Below are 23,698 nucleotides of genomic sequence, written 5' to 3' on the forward strand. Positions count from 1 at the left end.
AGACAGAAGTTAACAAGGAGTTCAAAGCTGCTGAGTCAGGATGGAGCTTGTCAATCGCTTTCAGGTGCCAAGAACTGAAGGAAGGAAAGTAGAGCACAGTAAGCCAGTAAGAAAGTGGCCTGAGATGGTAACTGTCAGATCTGCAGAGAGGCCTTTGCAGATCATCCCCAACTAACACAGCCCCCCTCGCACTGTCCTTCTCTTCCCATTACCCTATTGCAGTTTCATTCTTGCAGTTCTCTTAAATTATCTTTATTTATGTGATTATTTTTTACTGTATGTTTTCCCCCACTTGAATGTAGGTTCAATTAAAGATGTATCTTGTCCGTCTTCCTCATCTCTGTAACTTCAGCACTAGGAGAAACTGCGAAACAGGTTATTGTGGTGGAGATCAGTGCAATGGCAGTAGGAGAGGACAGAAAATGATACATTTGAGAAATAGCAAAAAGGTAGGATTCCCAGGCTTGGGTCTTTGATATGAGAGAATCCTAGATTTGGAGGTGAACAACCACGAACAGCATACCGCCTTTTCACCAGGAGGAAGTGGCCGTTGTGTGTGTTTGCTGTTCATTTGGCTGAGTCTGGTAGGGATTCACAGGTTCTTTTTAAGTCAGATTAAGTCTGAGGTGCGTGTGCCATCCAGAAGGTACTGTCAGGTAAGAACGTGGTTAGAGAGGGGTTCAGTCAGGAAATGGAGATTTGCAGGCCCAGAGCACAGAGGAGGAACTGACCTTGGAAACAGGTAAGGGCTAGAAGTGAGAAGTGTCAGTGTGAGAATAGAAGGGGCACAGGCCATGTCTCTGAGGATCTCAGGAAGGGGAGGAAAGGCCCGCGGAGCCAAGTGGGGTGGGGTGGAGGGAAGAAACCCAGAGAATGTGGGTCAAGGAGCCACAGGAAGAGCGTGCTTTGAGAGAAGGAGGTGGTCTTCCACACGTGGCTTTGGATTGGTTTCCAAGACAACAGTCTTCCTGCCTGGTGCGTCTAATTAGCAGATATTCAGGTTTCATTTTCTCATACTCATATGTCCAAGGAGTCACACTGAGGAGAGACGGTTGCTTAAAATAGAGTCAGGGTTCCAACAGCACGGTGGACAATGGGACTTCAGCAAGGTGGTCCAGAGGGATGGGCTGGCTTAGAGTGAGACTGCCCCAAAGGACAGAGGTGACAGCGGGTGGAAAGAAGGTGATATTCTGAGTCACAGGGGGAGTGAGTCGTGTGTTGTGAATACATCGTGAACGTGTTGGCGTAGAAACTGCTGCTTTATTTTGAAGTTACTAGCGCTAGAGTTCCAAACTTCCCAGGGCCTGTGCTTGCTGTCCGTGGAGGGGCAGAGACGATGGAGGAGAAAGAGAGTTGAAGTTGGTGATGGGAGTCAGGAGAGGATGAGGAAAATAGACTTTTCAGGCTCAACGCTCAGGTACGGATCACAGGCAGCAGAAGGCTGGCTGCACAGATGATGTTTGCATAGGTCTGTTGTCATTGAAAACAGTCATCGGGTTCATTTGGAAGTTAAATATCTGATTTAATCTCTTCGGTCATGTTATTATAGATCCAGGTTGTTAAAAAATGCACACACACTCTATGAGTTATATTCTTCCAGGAAGGGTGTAGCTTGAGACTGTGCCTTTGAAAGCTGTATTATATCTTCCAGGACTGTATGTATTTGAGGGCAACCAGAAATTTCTGACATAATTGCAGAGCTCATGAGATTGAAATCTACCCTTTACAAAGAGCTGGACACTCAGCACAGCACTAGAATAAATTGAAGGCATACATCTCTTTGCTCAGTAGAGGTCATTCTGATCAGTAGAAATCACACTTAAGATGCAGGAGGACTGACATGGCCCGCCTGAGCTGAGGTGTTGGCAGCAGCCATTCCGCACTAGTAACTCCGGTCAGAAGAGCTGGGTGCAAGGCCTCTGCACGTGGCCCCCTGTGAGCAAGTGAAACCTGACTAAGCACAAAGGGGGAAAAAAAAAGCCATCACAGAGCTGTGACTATTTTCAAGGCTAATCTTTTTCTCTGTGGAACACTGCCTTTGGGGCAAAACAAGGAAGAAGCAGGTGATTCTAATGTGCAGCGCAGGACAGCCACTGCAGGCCAGCTTCTCCAACTCTGAAGGCATGCCAGTCATGTGGCTGACAAGGTCTTGATGATCCGGCCAGGTGTCAGGCCTGAGCCTCTGAGGTGGGAGAGCTGAGTTCAGGACATTGGTCCACCAGAGACCTCCTGGCCCCATGTATTATCAATCAGCGAGAGCTCTCCCAGAGGTCTCTGTCTCAACGCTAAGACCCAGCTCCACTCAACAACCAGCAAGCTACAGTGCTGGACACCCTATGCCAAACAACTAGCAAGACAGGAACACAACCCCACCCATTAGCAGAGAGGCTGCCTAAAATCATACTAAGTTCACAGACACCCCAAACACACCACCGGACACAGTGCTGCCCAAGAGAAAGACAAGATCCAGCCTCATCCACCAGAACACAGGCACCAGTCCCCTCTGCCAGGAAGCCTGCACAACCCACTGAACCAACCTTACCCACTGGGGGCAGACACCAAAAACAACGGGAACTACGAACCTGCAGCCTGCGAAAAGGAGACCCCAAACACAGTAAGGTAGGGAAAATTAGAAGACAGAGAAACACACAGCAGATGAAGGAGCAAGGTAAAAACCCACCAGACCAAACAAATGAAGAGGAAATAGACAGTCTACCTGAAAAAGAATTCAGAGTAATGATAATAAAGATATCCAAAATGGACAAATTCATAGAAAAGCACAACCTTCTAAGACTGAACCAGGATGAAATAGAAAAGATAGACAGACCAATCACAAGCACTGAAATTGAAACTGTGAATAAAAATCTTCCAACAAACAAAAGCCCAGCTACCAGATAGCTTCACAGGCGAATTCTATCAAACATTTAGAGAAGAGCTAACACCTATCCTTCTCAAACTCTTCCAAAATATAGCAGAGTGAGGAACACTCCCAAACTCATTCTATGAGGCCACCATTACCCTAATTCCAAAACCAGACAAAGGTGTTACCAAAAAAGAAAACTATAGGCCAATATCACTGATGAACATAGATGCAAAAATCCTCAACAGAATACTAGCAAACAGAATCCAGCAGCACATTAAAAGGATCATACACCATGATCAAGTGGGGTTTATCCCAGGGATGCAAGAATTCTTCAATATATGCAAATCAATCAACGTGATACACCGTACTAACAAATTGAAGGAGAAAAACCATATGATCATCTCAATAAATGCAGAAAAAGCTTTCAACAAAATTCAACACCCATTTATGATAAAAACTCTCCGGAAAGTAGGCATAGAGGGAACTTACCTCAACATAATAGAGGCCATATATGACAAACCCACAGCCAACGTCATTCTCAATGGTGAAAAACTGAAACCATTTCCACTAAAATCAGGAACAAGACAAAGTTGCCCACTCTCACCACAGTTATTCAACATAGTTTTGGAAGTTCTAGCTACATCAATCAGAGAAGAAAAAGAAATAAAAGGAATCCAAATTGGAAAAGAAGAATTAAAACTGGCACTGTGTGCAGATGATATGATACTATACATAGAGAATCCTAAAGATGCTACCAGAAAAATACTAGAGCTAATCAATGAAATTGGTAAAGTAGCAGGATACAAAATTAATGCACAGAAATCTCTTGCATTCCTATGAAAAATCTGAAAGAGAAATTAAGGAAACACTCCCATTTACCATTGCAACAAAAAGAATAAAATGCCTAGGAATAAACCTACCTAAGGAGACAAAAGACCTGTATGCAGAAAACTATAAGACACTGATTAAAGAAATTAAAGATGATACAAACAGATGAAAAGATACAACATGTTCTTGGATTGGAAGAATCAACATTGTGAAAATGACTCTACTACGCAAGCAATCTACAGATTCAGTACAATCCCTATCAAACTACCACTGGCATTTTTCACAGAACTAGAACAAAAAATTTCACAATTTGTATGGAAATACAAAAGATCCCGAAAATGCAAAGCAATCTTGAGAAAGAAAAAAGGAACTGGAGGAATCAGGCTCCCTGACTTCAGACTATAGTACAAAGCTACAGTAATCAAGACAGTATGGTACTGGCACAAAAACAGAAATACAGATCAATGGAACAGGATAGAAAGCCCAGAGATAAACCCACGCACATTAGGTCACCATATCTTTGATAAAAGAGGCAAGAGTATACAATGGAGAAAAGACAGCCTCTTCAATAAGTGGTGCTGGGAAAATTGGACACCTATATGTAAAAGAATGAAATTAGAACACTGCCAACACCATACACAAAAGTAAACTCAAAATGGATTAAAGACCTAAATGTAAGGCCGGACACTATAAAACTCTTAGAGCAAAATATAGGCAGAACACTCTATGACATAAATCACAGCAAGATCCTTTTTGACCCTCCTCCTAGAGAAATGGAAATAAAAACAAAAATAAACAAATGGGACCTAATGAAGCTTAAAAGCTTTTGCACAGCAAAGAAAACCATAGACAAGATGAAAAGACAATCCTCAGAATGGGAGAAAATATTTGCCAATGAAACAACTGACAAAGAATTAATCTGCAGAATATACAAGCAGCTCATGCAGCTCAATATCAAAAAAACAAACAACCCAATCCAAAACTGGGTAGAAGACCTAAATAGACATTTCTCCAAAGAAGATATACAGTCTGCCAACAAACATGAAAGGATGCTCAACATCACTAATCATTAGAGAAATGCAAATCAAAACTACAATGAGGTATCACCTCACACTAGTGAGAATGGGCATCATTAAAAAATCCACAAGCAATAAATGCTAGAGAGGGTGTGGAGAAAAGGGAACCCTCTCACCCTGTTGGTGGGAATGTAAATTGATATAGCCATTATGGGGAACAGTATGGAGGTTCCTAAAAAAAGTAAAAATAGACCTACCATATGACCTAGAAATCGCACTTCTGGGCATATACCCTGAGAAAACCATAATTCAAAAAGAGTCATGTACCCCAGTGTTCATTGCAGCTCTGTTTACAATAGCCAGGACATGGAAGCAAGTTAAGTGTCCATCGACAGATGAATGGATAAAGATGTGGCACATATATACAATGGAATATTACTCAGTCATAAAAAGAAATGAAATTGAGTTATTTGTAGTGAGGTGGATGGACCTAGAGTCTGTCATACAGAGTGAAGTAAGTCAGAAAGAGAAAAACAAATACCGTTGGCTAACACATATATATGGAATTTGAAAAAAAAAAAGTTCTGAAGAACCTAGGGGCAGGACAGGAATAAAGACACAGACGTAGAGAATGGACTTGAGGATACGGGGAGGGGTAAAGGTAAGCTGGGACGAAGTGAGAGAGTGGCATGAACATATATACACTACCAAATGTAAAATAGATAGCTAGCGGGAAGCAGCCGCAAAGCACAGGGAGATCAGCTCAGTGCTTTGTGACCACCTAGAGGGGTGGGATAGGGAGGGTGGGAGGAAGACACAAGAGGGAGCGGATATGGGGATATATGTACATGTATAGCCGATTCATTTTGTTATATAGCAGCAACTAACACAACAATGTAAAGCAATTATACTCCAATAAAGGTGTTAGAAAAAAAAGATGCAGGAGGAGACCCAGAGGGTCCCTTTGTTGGCATATTTCACATGTAAGTTGACACCATTGGATGTGGTGTAAGTTGACACCTCTTTTGAAAAGAAAATCAATTCATTCCAAGGTATTACCAGAGTGTCACTCCAGAAAGTGAATTTCCATATGAATCATCACCTATGGCTCACTTTTCCCCATGTTTTGACATTTTACACCTTCATTTATCTGCCCATTCACTCACACATGGGTCAAACAACACTGCAGCGGAGAACAAAACAGATGCCATCTGTCCTCAGAGACTTCACACTCTAAACAGACAGAGAACAAGAAACAAGCAATTACAATGCAATGTGTTCAGGTAAGCACAGGTTTCCTGGGATTCTGAATCGGATTTGGGTGAAGTTTAGCGTGAGACCTGAAGGGTTAACTGGGTGTATGTAGGAGAGTGTCCTTTTTTTTTTTTTTAGAAAAAACACATAACGTTCAGGGCATCATGTCTGCATATTACACTCAAATAATTCAGGCAGAAAAGCATATAAAGATGGAGATGAGAGAGAGAGAGGGAGGGAAGGAGGGAGGGAGGGAGAGAAATGTAACTTAATGTTAACAACTGCAGAACTTGGGAATTCTTTTTACTGTGCTTGCAAAGTGTCTGTAGGGTTAAAATTATTTCAAAATAAAAAACATTTTTCATGAAGAAAATAAGGAGCTACAAGTTCAACAGCATTATCTATGTTTCAATATTACTTCATACTTTTTCAAGCATTCTGCTACCCTAAAGGTATATTTCAATGTTACTGCACACTAACCAAGCATGATACTATTCTACCCTGAAGGTAAAATTACATTTCATCTTATTTTCTTTCATCATACATTTGGTCTAGCGCTTCATTTGAAAAAACTTATTAGGAAAAAATACACATTTTAATGTATGACTAAAACATAAAACTTGCAGAATTAATTTCTGAAAAATTTTTAAGTAAAAAAAATGTTTTAAGTAAAAAAAGAAATGTTACTTCATTGGTTTTTTTTTCCAAGCTGGTATATAAATAGTATAATTCATTATTGTGCTCAATGGAAGTGACAAGTCAATTTTCTCGCTGTTTCTTTCCTGGCTAGGTTTCGTATGTCAAAGCTATTGACATTTGGATGGCAGTGTGTCTCCTTTTCGTGTTTTCAGCACTACTGGAATATGCAGCTGTCAATTTTGTATCGAGACAACATAAAGAACTTCTGAGATTTCGACGAAAGAGAAAGAATAGGGTAGGCGATTAAATGCATTAAGTTCTCTGGGATACAATTCTCCCTGGAAAGTGAATTTGGCATATGTAATAGGGAGGTACAGAGAGGAAATGGGGACAGGGACTAAATGAAATGATGTCCCTTTGGTTTTGTCCAGCTGAAACTTACATTGTCAAAAATAGCCTCAGGGAGAAAATGGTAACATCAAACTATACACAGCAGATCTGGTGACATGAGAGTTTTATCAACTTCTTTCTAATGTATGTCCTGGAACGACACCATTATTTGTTTCCACTAACAAAATCTATCATTTCTTATTGGCAAGGTTGCAGTGTTTCTGATGGTTTTACTTGACATAAGTCAACAAATATAGCTATTAAAGTTGTACCTTTTTTCGAACTAATTCCTTTGTTTCCATCAAATATCACCTATTTATTAATACTATGATGTTGATGTAAAACTCTGTGGTCTCCTTTTTATGTAAACTTTTATGTTTTTAAGACATTTCTTCTGAATCCCCACTCGAAACACAATAAGGTGTATTTTTGCCTTGCTATCACTTGATAAGTCAAACCCAGAAGAAATTTTATTTAGAGCATCATTGGGAGACCACATGAAATTGTAGAAGTAATCTCCTAATTGGATTTGTAAGTACAGGATGGCAGTTGTTCACCTCTATTAAGACTTGTAATGTCATCTCTCTTTATATTTACATAATTTCAATTAGCCCCTTTCCTTTTCTGCAAGGGAGAGTCTCTATCAACCAGCATATCTTTGAGCTTACTTTTAATGTGAATGTGCCAGCTGACATTTTGAAAGCAAATGGTCTCTTAATCAAGAGAAATATCAAAGTTGTATATTACAGGAGAAATTGTGGCCAGAATCCAAAATACTGTAATATTTAAGTCAAAACATTCTCAACTCTTAAAAGTAATAGTCTGGTTTATATGTAGTGTGCATTTTTAAGGATTTAATTTTTTAAGGAATTTCTTATGGTTTCTGAATGACTGACTGTGATTTATATATTTTATAAATTTTTTTAAGAAGCTCTAAGCCATGATCTCCCAGTGCTAAGCCTACTCAGTATTAAACATATTCTAGGGCAGTAACTTATCCAATCATGTCTAATTGACTCCCCAGAATCATCACCTGCTCCAATAAATACCCCAATTCACTGTAGCATGGAAGGAATTTCAGCATTGCAATACTCTGGGTAACACGGTGGACAGAAGAAACAATGCCAGGGCTTGCATTTGATCAAATTTTTATAAATATTAAAGCACATCATTTATACATTAACATATATTTTCATGGAGAGATTAACTTTTCTTTATCTCCTGCCCCCCACCTCTCCCAGTCTGCTGGTTTCCTTATACTTTTCTCACTCTGCCCAACCCTCCCTCTCTCTCTTTCCTCCTTCTCTTTCCCTCCCTTACTGCCTATTTGCTCCTCTCTTTCATATGATACCTGGCACAGGCTGAAGCACTGTAACAGAACAAAGCATTCTGTATCACAGGGTGAAGCTGTTGTCTTTTTTTCCCATTAATGACTGATTAAGACTATTTTTCCTTCTAACATGAATCAGAAGTAAAGCAACACTTATTTCCCCCTCTAATTTTCGTTCACTTTTTTACATTTATTTTTCATTTCTGTACCTTTTTTCTCCTTCCTACATGTAGGATGTATCAGCCACGTGCTGCAAACACCAGAAATGGGAAGTCGTTCACATGTGGTGTCCAAAGGGAGGTCTGAGAGCTCAGACATTTTCTGCACCCATCACACATCCAGCAGTCAGAGTAGCTAATGGATAACATAACAGGCTACAAGTTTAGATACTCAATTCTGATTTCTCCTTAAAAAAAAAAAAAAAAATCCTTACCAAAGCAGCTCTTTATCCAATTTTACCACCTGTAAGTGTATTGGGATAAAAATATTTGACACCCCATATTCTTTGGCTCACAGAAAGACAGCAAGATTAATGTTTCTAGTGATTGGCACTCTAGAAAAGTATCAAAATGCAAAAATAGTTACACCTGATTATTTTCTAATCACTATTTGAAATATTCAGGGAGCAAATATTGTAATTAACATTTAGTGCAGGAAAAAAAATCCAGTGTTTTTTTTTTTTAAGTTCACTTCATACTTTGGGGGGTGGATACCTTGCATATGTGAAAATCTATTAATTGATACATATGTATGTTAAGATGATCTATGCAATTAAAACCAATTGTGCAATTATATTTAATCATCTATGACTTTAATCATCTATCTCTGGTTTCTCAATCCTTTTTGGTCCACTTTACCTTCCCACAGACAGAAGCTTTTGCATTGGAGAAGTTTTACCGTTTCTCAGACACGGTAAATTCACTTTCTTAACTCTAAGTAGAGGAATGTGGTCATTGGTAGAAATGCAGACAGCATACTGTGCACTCAGGCAGTGTTTGGTGGGGAAACACAGCCCCTTGCACACTTAGAGCTGAACAACCACCAACCCCCTTCAGCTAAGGATACTCTCTTTTTCTAACAATTCCCTTTGTCTTCCCTCGCTCAATCAAAAGATATTGAAATATTGTCTTTCATCCTATTAACCAAACTGGTCAAAATGATTTTAAAATATATATTAAACAGAAATATCACATGTATCTTATAATAGTCTCCATAGAAGAAATAATCATATGCCTTGACAAAATTAGTTTCAAAATAAATGGGAAATTTATTTATATAAATAAGTTCTGAAAACAGCCCCTCTTGCCAGAAAATAGAGACCTAAAAATAAGGCAAAAATAAAATGCTTTGTCCGGCCTGTGTATCTTAAGCATCCTTTCTTAATGTTAAAACATGTTGAGATTCTTTAGAGTAAATGAATGATTTTGGTTTTGATAGCATCCTCGGAAGTGTTCGATTAAAAAGAGGTCACAAGGACACATGTCCAATTATAATGGCTAAATATTTAGAAATGTAATCTACAGTAGAGCATATCAGTAGCTTGACTTGGAGGTCCATAATATAGCACTCAGTGATTAAATTTTAAACATACCAAAAGCCAAGAATTTAGCTTGGGAAATCATATACAAACAGTCCAGTCTACTAAATTAAAATTTCTGGGATACAGTGTATTTTAAAATACCTCCCCAGGGACTTCCCTGGAGGTCCGTTCAGTGGTTAAGACTGCGCCTTCCAATGCAGGGGGTGCGGGTTTGAGCCCTGGTCAGGGACCTAAGATCCCCCATGCCTCATGGCCAAAAAAAACAAAACATAAGACAGAAGCAATATTGTAACAAATTCAATAAAGACTTTCGGAAAAAAAAAAAGCTCCATATCAAAAAAAACAAAACAGAAAAACCTCCCCAGAAGATTCTACTACACACCTTAGTAAAATAATCACTAAACTATTTTTCTTTTCTACTAAAATTGCATAGTTGTTCCCAACATAGCTAGCTACTTCTTCAGTTTTCATCCCTGGTGGAAAAAAAATTCACATGATCCAATTACTTTTACTTGATTATCCTAACGGTAATTTTTAAAAAATTAATTGCCTTGAATTTGCACAATAGCCCATAGTAGCCTCTTTGGGAAAGGTACATATTTAAATTTTCGGTAACTAAACAGTTCATACATATAGTAGCATTAGTATAAAATACAGGTATTCAATTAAATATTGCCTTACAAAACAATGCAAAAAGAGCTCTGATGAAAAAAATCAGATTTCCTTCACCAACAGTCAATAAATACTTATTTTTTAAAAAAGAAACAGTATGCTTTTTTACAATATCGTTTAAAATGCAAACACACTCTAAAATACAATAAATGCAAATACATTGATTAGAAATCCGTGCACGCCATTTAGTTTTATAATATTCTAATCATCATGCAAATTTGGGGTTGATCATTTTCACTCTTTGAAAACGATTTTTGTCAACCTAATAGCCTTCTGGGCTGAATGAATTCTTCATTTTTTTTTTTTAAACTATGCACTTTGCTTAGAAACAATCTGAGCAATCAAAATCTTTAAATCAATATAATGAAAAGGAGGCTCAAGGTGGATGCCATGCCCTTTGTCATGAGTACTGACTTGCATGAGTTCTTCTTAGTACTTTAGTTTGGCAAAAGGGGCAATAACTAAAATCACCCCCTTAGAGAAAGCTTGATCACAACAGAGGGCTGTACACTGATGTACATGGTATTCCAAGGAAAGTTTTAAGTTGGTTCAGCATTGGCTTAGGCATTGCATACAATCTTTTACACCTTACTTTTTCCTCTATGAAGGTACCAGGGAACCTTTTATATGCTGTGAAAGGATGCACATTCACTCTTGTATCCAAATTTCCCCACCCCACACTGTCGTAGCCTGCTGCGTGCTGATCACCCACCGCTGCACCTTGTCATAAATGCTTATCCCCGGGGCTGTGTGTGTGTGGGTGCATGCATGATATGAAAGTATTTTGGTTGGAAGTTGCTCTTCCCGTGTATGATATCATTACTTGAGTCCTGGAGGGTTATAAAGTCTTCAAAATATTTCCGAACATATGTTATTTGTTGAGCAATATGGATGATATGGGATTGCTTTAATGCATTTCATGCAGCTTCTGCACTGCAGTAGAATACTGCAATGGTTTGCTGAGTGAAAACACATACACACGGTGTTCTAGTACCTCTATCTTCCTACTTATTACTGTACATTAATTATTATTTGTGTACACAAATGAAATAAGAATGGACCACTAGTTCTAGATTCAAAAAATAATTACCAAGTTTGTATTTTGTTAGGCGTGATAGTTATCTTTTTTAAATAATTGACTGCATTTTGACTATCAGTACAAAAACTTCCATTTATATATGTATTTATATCCTATCTTACTTCAAAAATAACTCAAGGTAACGTTTAAGAATAACAAATAATTGATTTTTCTGCCTTGAACCTTTTGTCAGCTCTACAGTCTTAGGACAAATGCAAATATATACGTGTACTATTTTGGTTGAAGGGATGAGGCTCCATGCTTGGAAGCAACATCGTACCCATATACACTAAATTATTCAATAAAGTTTCCATTTGAGGTCAGTTTATGCTATATTCTAGAGTAGAAGATATTCTTTCAATAGGTAAGTACTTCCTACAAATTTCTTTGATACATACCTGAGAAAAAAGTAGGTTCTCAGTAATTTCAAAGTAAATTCTATATGAGTGACTCTGATACACAGGGGTTAGAAATTCCATTTTCTCAAGTAAAACAAAAGTTGTAAGAATTTAATTATTTCCTGCCAACAAATATTTTGAGTTTATGTTAAACATAACTATTTCTTAGAACTATATCCCCTCTGAAATATCTCTTTAGGAAAATAATATTCAATAAAGTAATATAATCTCTACTTAATTTAGTGACACTTTAGTGACTTCCATCACAAAGTTAACTAAAAAAGATACACTGCTTTTTATATATGCTGTCCACTGTAATATAGTATCTTATTTTGCCCCATAATTATGAGTTGGCAATGAAAGAATCTAGCACATTAAATAGAAATAGATGTACAGATTTTTAAAAATATTTCATTGACTTCTCAGCAATTCCCCAAAATATATGTATTACATTTTCATAATATTTCATCTAAAATATTCATCTTTTTAAGCTTACATTTTACCATTCAATAATCTCCAAACCATTCTGAATCTAAATTCAATATGCCAAGCATAAACTTGGCTAATTCATAATTAATTCATGTCATCTATAAGAAATGCAAGGTTCCCCTGGGATTTCAAGGAATTTTATATTGACAATAGACTTGCAAGTCTAAAGTATTTTTAACCTCATATATAGTTATATTTTTTTAAGCCTTCCATTTTTAAGTGATATAGAAATGTATATAGTTGTCTAAACTGAGGGTTTTATGTTAAGCTGATTCTTATTTCAGAAAAATAACTTTTAATTCATTCACATACTTCTTCTTACCTTAGAATTTTCTAAGTGATGTTGATTTTTTCTCAACAAAACCAAGCCATTGTTTTGTTTATTAATAATTTTTTCAAAATCTACACACTTTGAAATCATATAAATGGGAATTAATAGCAATTCACTTTTCCTTCCTTTGTCATTTTCCTACTTGACAATGAAAAGTTACAGAAAGTTATTTAAACAAAAAAACCTTTGGGATAATTTACTTAGCATCTTGATTGTATAAAGAACATCTCAAAGGTATCCAGTAGGGAAAAAACATTAGGATGAAAGTAACATACTTAGTGCTGTTGTATCTCAGACCAATTCACATAATTAATCATCACTCACGCTGTTTTATATAATTAATGTTTTGTCACTGCTCACTAGCAATCTTCATGCTTTCACCAAGCCTGCAAACAATATTTTTTGTTATTGTTATTTTTGAAGACTAAGAGGATAGGAAATTAATTCTTGTTTCATATATATGTTAGTTTATTATGTTTGATGATAAAGATGAAGCAATTCAACTGAATGACTATATTTACCCTTGGGCTTTCTTTCTGTAATAATTCTAGTTATAATATGCATGTTACATGAGTTAGTCTTTGGCATAATTCTCTAATTAAAGTGAAAAGCACTTAGAATGTTTCACAATATGGTATTGTTGCTTAATTACTGAAACATTTTTCTCACTTCCATATTTAGTGAAAACAGGTCCTCCTGTAGAAAGAATTATACACTAACAAAATGGCTTTTTATATTTTTTATTGCCTACCCTTCTAACTTGCTTGAAGCATAAGAGGATTGACTTGTGGGTAAATGAAGCTGTTTCTTCAATTTTACTTTTTTAATCAGCCACGTTCTTTGGTTCATTTTAATTCATTCTATTTAATCTTTATTATTGTCTGTATTTTGAGTTGCAAAGTGGCTTAATTTTATGAACGTTGAGCACTGGCTAACGTATAGTGCCTGAGTCAAAAGTTTTAGATGTTTGTCTAAACCTTGCTTTTGTGGCCTTTAGTCCATTAGAAACCCAAGCTAAAGACCTCACCAGAAAATTGAATTATCTCAAAAAAATATTTGAGTGTTAATTTGAATAAAGAATATCACTGCACCTCTGAACATATATAAACACGGGATAATTTTATGACTGAGTTTTACAAAACAGAGAAATTAGTTGAGTCATAAAATAATTTAATGCACCTTCTAGTATAGCAATCTATTATTAATGATGAGCTAATAGAAAAACTTCATTCATGCTTAAAATTATTATTTTAAGTGTAGCCCTTCAAAAAGATCCCCAAAGTCAAGTCATTTTAAAAAAATCATAAGATCGTTTTGGAGTTCAGAGGTCCTTGCTTCTCTCATCCTCTCTCTGGGGTAGCGACTGGAGTCTGGTCCAGTAGAGCTGAGATCCTGTTGCTGAAGAAATAAGATGACTCCATGTGCCTCATCTCATGGGCTCACCCCAAATACCTGTGCTGTTTCATGGAACATACCAACAACACTAAAGCCTCCTTGATTGCAGGAATTAGATCTGCAAGAATCCCAGCAGTTGTAGAGCAAAGCCCATCCATCACAACAGTAAGACAGTGAGGCAGCCAAGTGATCCTCCTAGTTTTATGCTGTCAGTTAATTTTTAGTGAAAAGTCTACAAGTGTGAGGCCATCTGGGGAGTCAGCAATTGGTAGGCCTATTTTATACAGAACTTTAGTGCTCGCTTAGTTTCTGTAGATTTACAATATCTAATGGTAAAATTGTTTAAGCTGTATTTTTCTTTCACATTGTGTATTATGTGATGTCTATAATAATACAATTATAACAAACAAAATATTGATAATACGATAGCAACAATTATCGGGGGTTGTATGTATTTTTCTCACCCTAAAAAAATCTGTTATGTAGTGCTATCATCATCTTTTCCTAGAATAAGAAACCAAGAATCTGAGAATTAAATAACTGGAACTATCCAGACCCCGGCAATAAATGATGAAGCCATGGAATTGCTTAACTACGATAAAAACATTTGCATTTTCAATGTCAATCTTGAGTCAGATTTTAAATTTGGACCATCGAATATATTTGTGTGACTATATAAAATAGTTGAAAACTATTTCCTATAGCACAGACATTTTTAAAAAATAATGCAGATGCCCAATTTATTTTCATTTTTTAGAACAAGAATCCTTGAACATCTTGCTTTCTATTACCTTTGCCAGGAAATAAATATTTGAATGAGACATTTTAATAAGGGAAATATTTTTACTTAAAATTAAAGTTTCTATTTTTTCACCTCCAAAATTAACAGGAAAGCCACTGGCGGTACATTTGTTAGTGAAATCATATTCCAGATGCTTTTGAAAAAACAATACTGCACCAAGTCACATTATATAATGTAATTGTCCAAAGTCTATTCCTAAAGTATTCCTAGGTCTGTCATAAATTTAAAAATGAGTAGAGATACAGGTCATATAAATAGCCTTACAGATAGCCTCTCCTAGAAACAGCCTTACTTAAAAACAGGAATTATTAAAAAATAAAATAATACCTCCATACTAACACAGAAGTCACTACAGAGTATATTTTCATAAGCTACCACTTAAAATTTAAATTAGAAAATGTTAGAGGTGTTCAAAAAATGTTATATCACCATGAATTCAGGCTAACTAGGATAGCTGCATTGTGCCTCTTGGAAATTTTTGTTTCCACAAATTGTGCGTTATGATCACCTGGAGAGCTTGGAAATGCAGATTACTGGGACAACCTAAATGTTAATGAGTACAGATCTCCGCAACTGAGATCCAGAAAACTGGATCTCAGCAGTCCCTCCCAGCGATTCTGAGACAGCTGCTGAGTGGACCACAGTGTGAGAAATATTGTCCTCGTCTGGACTGTCATTATTGCATGTACATAGAATGTGGTCATTTTACACGTTGCCAGCTTTTATGATGGACGAGTGCTGTATGAAGATGATGAAGTTTAAATTGTTCCAAGTGTCATTTTCTATTTAAACACATATCCAGAGTAAAGTGGCTTTGTCAGTATAACTCCATAGCTCTGATTACAGGTTGAGGAGACCAACTTACTTGCACGACAGAAATAAACTTTAATCTCATATGTCATTTGCTCAGCTTTACAGTAGGATAAAAAGCAGGAGAGAGAGCAGATAAAGCGTCTTCATCTAAGTGCGAGGCCTTATAGCTTCTCAAGCACACAGGACTCTTAGTTCCCTCACCTACAGAGGGCATGAATGGCTTCCTAGTCTAAAGAAACAGATACAGTATCCTAAGTAGCAACGATCCTTTCAGCTAGACAATGCAAATGCAGTCGTGGACCCAAAACCATGCTATCAGGTAATACAAAAAAAAAACCTGTGAGGTGGGACAGAGTTAAGTCACAGCCTTGCTCTCTATCCCCCGACACTTCCACTACCAGAAACCAGAAACCTCTGTAAAGGTGTTCCCCCTTACTGTCGCTCATACCCACGTGGTCTGTGCACTCATCCAGTGAACCAACCAGCCCTTCATGTCCTGGCCATCCTGTCTTTAGTAGTAATGTTTTCATTGCTCCTTCCAATTTCTGTTTAAACCTCAGCTCTGTGAGATGCCCTTACTATGTTGTGTTCTTCGGCCATTTTATACACTAGCCATTTGTAAATGTGTTCCTTTCTCCAAAGGGATCTATTCCAGGGGCCCCGACTGATATAAAAGTGCCTGTTCCAAGCCATTAATAGTATTTTCAGCTATGGCTTCTGTTACAGTGTAAACAAGCCCAATATGGACCATCTATTTCTGCTAAAATCCACTGAATCCTCCAAGAGACTTGGGCAAAGACCCTAAGCATTCTATCTGCCAGCTGTGTGTTAGCTCTTGTCCTCGGGAGATTCAACTCAAAGGCGATTTTCAAGCAATTCTTTATCTTGTTAATATTCCAGACAAGCTCTGACCACATCAGTGGCTTCATTGGGCAACAGAGGGACATGTTCTGTCCATTGCTGCATGGCCTGGACTCCACCATGACTACATCAAAGACCAATCCAAGACATGTGCCTTGGCGCTGTAGTCCCCTTCTGAGCTGGTAATTAGATGGGGACTACATGACCTAATTAATTCTACCCTGGGATTTCTATAAGGAATTGCATCTCCCACCTTGCAATGTTCCTTTTTTTCAAGAAGAAATTGTTTTTTCGTTTTTCTTTTAATATAAAATTTATTTATTTATTTATTTTGGGCTGTGTTGGGTCTTGTTGCTGTGCATGGGCTTTCTCTAGTTGTGGTGACCGGGGGCTACTCTTCGTTGCGGTGCACGGGCTTCTCCTTGCGGTGGCGTCTCTTGTTATGGAGCACGGGCTCTAGGCACACAGGTTTCAGTAATTGTGGCATGCAGGCTCAGTAGTTGTGGTTTGCGGGCTCTAGAGCGCAGGCTCAGAAGTTGTGGTGCATGGGCATATTTGCTGCCACAGCATGTGAGATCTTCCCGGACCAGGGCTTGAACCCGTGTTGCTTGCATTGGCAGGCGGATTCTTAACCACTGCACCACCAGGGAAGCCCCCTTGGGATGTTCTTAACTGCCCAATTAAGGGCTCATTTGCCTGACCATAACGCAAGGCCACTGGCCAGGACCCAGGAGTCTCTGAATATCCAGATATAAAGCTATAGCTTTGAGATCAAGAACCGGTTCTTGTGATACTGCCACATTCACTGCTTCTCAAATCAGCCCATTGTGTAGACTTACCTACTCATTCCACTGCAGGTACGCTGTGAGTCCTGACCATCCATATGAGAGTTTCCATTGGTGAACGAAGGGACCTGTTTTTCCTCAGTGGGAAGAGAAGCATGAGGTTCATACCACTCTGGGTAGCTTCCATCATGGGTCCATTGTCGAAAGGATACATTTTCATATGATGTACTTCACCCAAGTTACTCCTCTTAGCTTGTTCCTGAATATGTCATTTTCATTTTTATCAGGGAACTTGAATGGAGATGCCATTTTGACATCACGCATGACATGGTAGATATCTTAGACCTAAATAGAGTCTGGTATTCTTCAGATTCCTTTAGTCTAGGGACTGTCTCTACCAGAGCCCAAGAGAATGCCAGTAGCTGTCATTCAAATAGGTTAATCTGCTCACGGCATTAGAGCGTTTTCTGGTATAGAATCCTAGCAGCCACCTTAGGGTGCTATTATTGAGCTTTTCCCAGAAACTCCAGACTGCATGTTTTAGTAGCAGATACCTCTACAGTTGATGACTTTTAAGGCCTCAGAGAGGCAGCTTGGGTTATTGCCTGCCTCAGACGTCTTACAGTTGGCCCTTGTTCCCCTTTCGAATTCAGTCTATCTTGGGACTTCCCGGGTGGTCCAGTGGTTAAAACTGCGCCTTCCAATGCAGGGGGTGTGGGTTCGATCCCTGGTCAGGGAGCTAAGATCCCACATGTCTCGCGACCAAAAACACCAAAACATAAAACAGAATCAATATTGTAACAAATTCAATAAAAACTTAAAAAATGGTCCACATCAAAAAAAAAAAAATCTTAAAAAAAAAAATTCAGCCTGTCTTTCTGTCACTCTGTACACCATGACCAACAGAAACCCGGAACGTATCTGCCAGATTTCAAATAGTGCTGAACGCTGTTTTCCTTGTCGTGGGATCCAGGAGAATAGCAGTGTGTCCTTTACTGTTTGTGAATTGTCTCGAGTGGTTTATCCAGGATATTTCCAGAAACTTCACTGATGGCACTGGGCTCTGACTCTTGGCTGCCTCTAGTGTGAATCTTAAGCTTTACCTAGTCACGTGTGCTACTACACTTTCCAAACCTTGCCTGACTTTCTCCTCCAAGAGGAAAGTTCTCATTCATCATTAACCAGCTTAGTCTGACAATGATTTGGACCAAACTGCTTCCAACCAGGTTGTGACACATGTTGGAGAAGTCAGGTTTCCTTAAGGGACAAAGAGTAAGGTGACAGTCTACCCCACATGAAGACTCACTGTGTTTGAGGGGTTTTTTTGGGTTTTTTTTGTGTGTGTGTGGTACGCGGGCCTCTCACTGTTGTGGCCTCTCCCGTTGCGGAGCACAGGCTCCGGACGCACAGGCTCAGCGGCCATGGCTCACGGGCACAGCCGCTCCGCGGCATGTGGGATCTTCCCGAACTGGGGCACGAACCCGTGTCCCCTGCATCGGCAGGCGGACCCTTAACCACTGTGCCACCAGGGAAGCCCTGTTTGAGGTTTTTTTAGATTGGGATTGAGAGGAAAGATGTAGCCAAGTGGACCAAAGCATACCAGCCTCCTCTGTCCTGAAACACCTAGAGAGGTTTTACCATGTCCACCTCGTGGAGGCAGTTGTAGGGACTTCCTTAGTGAACCCATGTAGTCAGCAGTCAGCCTGCAAGACCTGCTTATTTTTATCATAGTCCAATCAGGACTATTCCAGAGAAAATTAACGAGGGGCTAGCACCCCTGCTGCCATCACGTCCTTAATCAGAGCTGAGTTTTCTTTACCTCCCTGGAATCTTGTGCTGTTTAATAGTTACTACAGCGGAAGGTTTAGGCAATTCTAAGGGCTCCCATTTTAGTACATCCAATTACAACTGGGCTAAGGAACAGCAGTCCAAGATTAGGCTCACGCCAGAAATGGCAAGGTCCTTCATCCACAGTCACATCCTTCCCAGTTATACATTTAGCCAGAGGTGATACTGCCTACTGGCTACGTCTTAGTCCCTTCTTTTCCTATCTGCAGTTTTCACTACAACCATGATACCTACGAATGCAGCGTCACTCTGCCTCCTTCTCTGCTCCACCAGCTTTTTAACATTGCTGTTAACTTCGCCTTCTCATTTCCCAGCAGTCTTACTTCTCATGGTGCACTGGCTTCCACAATCCCAAAAAGCTGTGTTCACCACCCCTGGCCATTCTCCATTAACCATGGCACACAGCCTGGGACCCCACTCAGAACTGGACAAGGAGACCCTGGCCTTCGTGGGCAGGCTTCTTTGTGTCTTCGCAGATGCAGTCAATTCAGCCACCGCGTCAGCGCCTTTTGTTTGCATTCCCATTGGCACCACTGGATTAACTTCCGAGATGAGAGTGTCAGATTTAACAGGGTTCCTTAAGGGAAGCAGCTGCCGGAACTAGAACAGATTTTCTTCCCCCCCCCGGCTGGCGACAACGTGTCAGGAAATCTTTCATAGGAATTCTGTCAGTTTTCGCTCTTTTCACTCTGTGTCTTGAAAGCCACCTAAAGAGAGCTGATAGAGTCTTCTCTGGCCAAGTTCTTTCTTCTGAATGGCCCAGATTTTTTTTCCTTCAGTGAAACCCAGCATGTCAGCTGCAAGAGTAAACGTGTCCATGAATTGTATATACTCTCCTGCCTCTCCCTAAAGAGAGCCACCTGGGAACCCAGGCCTGGGGGACTCCCCGAATCACCATGTCTACCAGAGTTTAGCTCAGAGCATGTGGTTTGGGGAGGCTCATTTTTTTTTCTTTTTGCATTATTATTATTATTTTTTAATTACTGTATGGCCAGCCCAGGTTTGCTACATCCCTTAAGAGAGCTGCGTCTTCTTCAGGGCTGTTCCAGTACACAGCAGAAAGACAACAGGCGGCTTTCCTTCTCAGCATAGATTCACATCACCCAAGGCTTCACCCACTCCAAAAGCGTCCTTGAATTTACGCCTGCCAGCAATTCCCAAACGGCAACATTGCAGCAAGTTAGGAGTTCGCATTCACATCAAACGTTGTTTTTCAGCTGCAGCATGCAGAAAAATGATCAGCTCTTATGTCAATTAACCTAAAGATCCTGGCAAGTGTGAACCGCCCAGATATCTGCTGGTTCTTCTCAGCAAAGCGGCCCAGCTCCTATTTACTTTGTCCCGTGTGGTGTCTACTAGCCCCATGAGGCTGTTGAGCCCTAGAAATATGGAGTCTGAATTGAGGGGTGTTACAAATGTAAAGTGCACACTGATTTCAAGGACTTAGTATGCAATAAAGAACACAACATTTCTCCTTTAATTTCTACTTGAGTCAACGTTTGAATAATATTTAGGACGTATTAAAATTAATCTTACCTATTTCTTTTAATTTAAATGTAGCTAATGTAAAGTTTAGATTTAAAATGACACACATAGCTTTCGTTGGTGGTTCCCATTATATTTCCACTGGCCAGGGCTGCACTGTAGTCACTAGTTTCCAGTGTTATTTGCCTGGGGTGGCAGAGGAGTGACATCAAGATGAAGTGCAGTGTCCCTCGAAGTCCCCACTGGACTTGTGCTTTCATCGTGAGCACAGGCTGCAAAGCTGCTTGATGTACGTGCTCTGGTTTCTCTTTCCCCCAAGTGGTTTTAGCTGCACAAAGCTAATCGGTTACTAGGAGACAAAGCCGCTTTCTCCTCAGTTTTATGACCCTGTTTCCCTTCGGTTTTATCTCACTCATCATTCATCTGCCAGTTCAACAGGGCATATGTGTGTGTCATCCATATCCCAACAGTATGATTTATCCCCAGTATTTTCTGTGGAGCTTTTGCAACCTCAAACCCAGGGAGGGTCAGTGTCACATTCTCATCAGAACTCCCTCCCAGAACCTTTGGCTGCATTGAGTCTGAAAGGATCTGAAAGCCAGGTCTCCTTCCGTCACCACCACTGAGGTTTTAGGTTCAAACTGTCAATCAGACCCTCCAGACACAGTAGGCTTTAACCTAATATTGCGTTTACTTGGTCCTCTAGGAGCATGCGAGGCAGGTGACACACCAGACACAGCATCTTCATTTCATGGGGAGGTCCAACAGCGACTCAAGAGCTTCTTCCCCCCGCCCCTCCAGGCTTCAGGCCACTGAACTGCTCCCCCAGGGCAGGTGCCACAGTAAAGGGAGAAGACTCCACATTCCTGTTTTCAAGGAAATCATGCTGGAAGAACTAGGTCTTTCTCTGCAGTTCTCAACAGCCAGGCTTGGTGTTACCCCTTTACTCACAGTTTGCTGGAAAGATCCAACTGAGAAAATATAGTTGTTCACTATGTATGTTAAATCTTAAATCTCAAATCTCTGTTTTGAGACAAGTGTGTATGTGGGAGGCTCTCTAAAGGTCTGAAAATATTCAATTCTCCAGAACAGATGGACAGTGGAGGAAGGTGGTTAAAATGTACAAACTTCCAGTTTTAAATAAGTTCTAGGGACATAATGTACAACATGATGACTTGAGTTAGCACTGCTGTAAGATATATCATGTATGATATAGTGGAAAGTTGTGAAGAGAGTAGACCCTAAGAGTTCTCATCACAAGGAGAATTTTTTTCTTTTCTTTTTATTGTATCTATACAAGACGATGGATGTTCACTAAACCTATTATGGTAATCATTTCACAATATGTGCAAGTCAAACCATCATGCTGTATATCTTAAACTTCTACGGTGATGTATCGATTATTTCCCCATAAAGATAAAGACAATAAAAAGAAAACAGTTACTTAGACTTAACATTTCCATGGTGGCTAAAAACATTGGCAGTATAAATGAACATCCCTATTAAAGACCACTAGAAAACCAATTTCCAATTTTTGTAAGACTGCAACAGTTACATGTAATTTGGATCATCAGCTTTTATTTTAGACTTGTTTCCTCAAAATTCAATTGCTTATACATCTTACAGTTGAGATATATTCCAGTAATTATATCTTTCTGTTTTTCAGGTATAATTGCCTTATTTCCTAATTCCCCAAAAAACTGTTTCATACATTATTACATCAACTTTGATCATCCTCTCAGTTTTAGAATCCATTTAAATTTCTATTTTTCGCTTTCATATTTTGTAATATACTGTTCATTAGGCCTGTACTATCACAGACCTAAAATAAATTTTCAAGAGTTTGAGCCAGTTAATTACTTTTAACTCTTATGTTACCATCACAGAGTACTTTCATAAAAATTGAGCTGTAACAACTTTTTTAAGATGTCATCTTTTAAACATTGAATTTTAGTAGCAAAAATCCAATTAATTGGCAATTATCTACAGTTACATTCCAAACAAATGCATTAAATTATTCATTAATGAATTTCATTATAAAGGATTAAATACCATATTTTCCTATCATGAACACATTTCATTTATCATTTGTTAAAATTAATTTATTTATTTTATTTTTGGCTGCGTTGGGTCTTCGTTGCTGTGCGCGGGCTTTTCTCCAGTTGTGGTGAGCAGGGGCCACTCTTCATTGTTGTGCACGGGCTTCTCACTGCGGTGGCTTCTCTTGTTGCGGAGCACAGGCTCTAGGTGCGCGGGCTTCAGTAGTTGCAGTGGGCGGGCCCTAGAACGCAGGCTCAGTAGTTGTGGTGCATGGGCCCAGCTGCTTCACAGCATGTGGGGTCTCCCCAGAGCAGGGCTAGAACCCGCGTCCCCTGCATTGGCAGGTGAACTCTCAACCACTACGCCACCAGGGAAGCCCTATCATGTTTTTATTAAGTAATTTTTTCTTTAAATTTTGTTTTTTTCATATATATACATGGAGAATTCTCTTCAATTTGCAACATTTTAGAGAAAAATAACAATACTTTTAGGACCATGATAAGTTATAATTTTCTTTAACATGAAACTTCTGCCAGATTTCCTTCATAATTTCAACAAAACCAATGTACCTTATAAGTAACAGTATATGAACTAGAATATCTGGCCATCTGATAGTATGCCAAATGGGTTAGTATAAAACATCAAGTGAGAATAACAATAACCAAGCAGTGTTGTCGATCTAGATTGTATTTCCCAATGAAGTAACATGAAATTGTAGGAAACAGGCATTAAAATGTTTGCCTCCATGAAAAAGAAAAATTCAAACTATGATCATGGTATTTTCCCTTTGACATCATATATGTACACATTTAAACACATGATGTGAAAAAAATCTAGTACA

At 39.0% G+C, this 23,698-nt stretch overlaps 1 protein-coding gene across 1 annotated transcript in view; it reads left to right on the plus strand.

Annotated features, from left to right (window-relative positions):
* Positions 1-23,698, plus strand: part of GLRA3 (glycine receptor alpha 3) — a 164,342-nt gene that overhangs the window by 131,256 nt on the left and 9,388 nt on the right. Inside the window, exons 8-9 of the mRNA XM_067745337.1 lie at positions 6,752-6,895; positions 9,188-9,232. Coding sequence (XP_067601438.1) covers positions 6,752-6,895; positions 9,188-9,232 — 189 coding nt within the window. The remainder of the gene's footprint in view (positions 1-6,751; positions 6,896-9,187; positions 9,233-23,698) is intronic.

Source organism: Pseudorca crassidens, chromosome 7 (assembly GCF_039906515.1).
Source record: "Pseudorca crassidens isolate mPseCra1 chromosome 7, mPseCra1.hap1, whole genome shotgun sequence".
Taxonomy (NCBI): Eukaryota; Metazoa; Chordata; class Mammalia; order Artiodactyla; family Delphinidae; genus Pseudorca; species Pseudorca crassidens.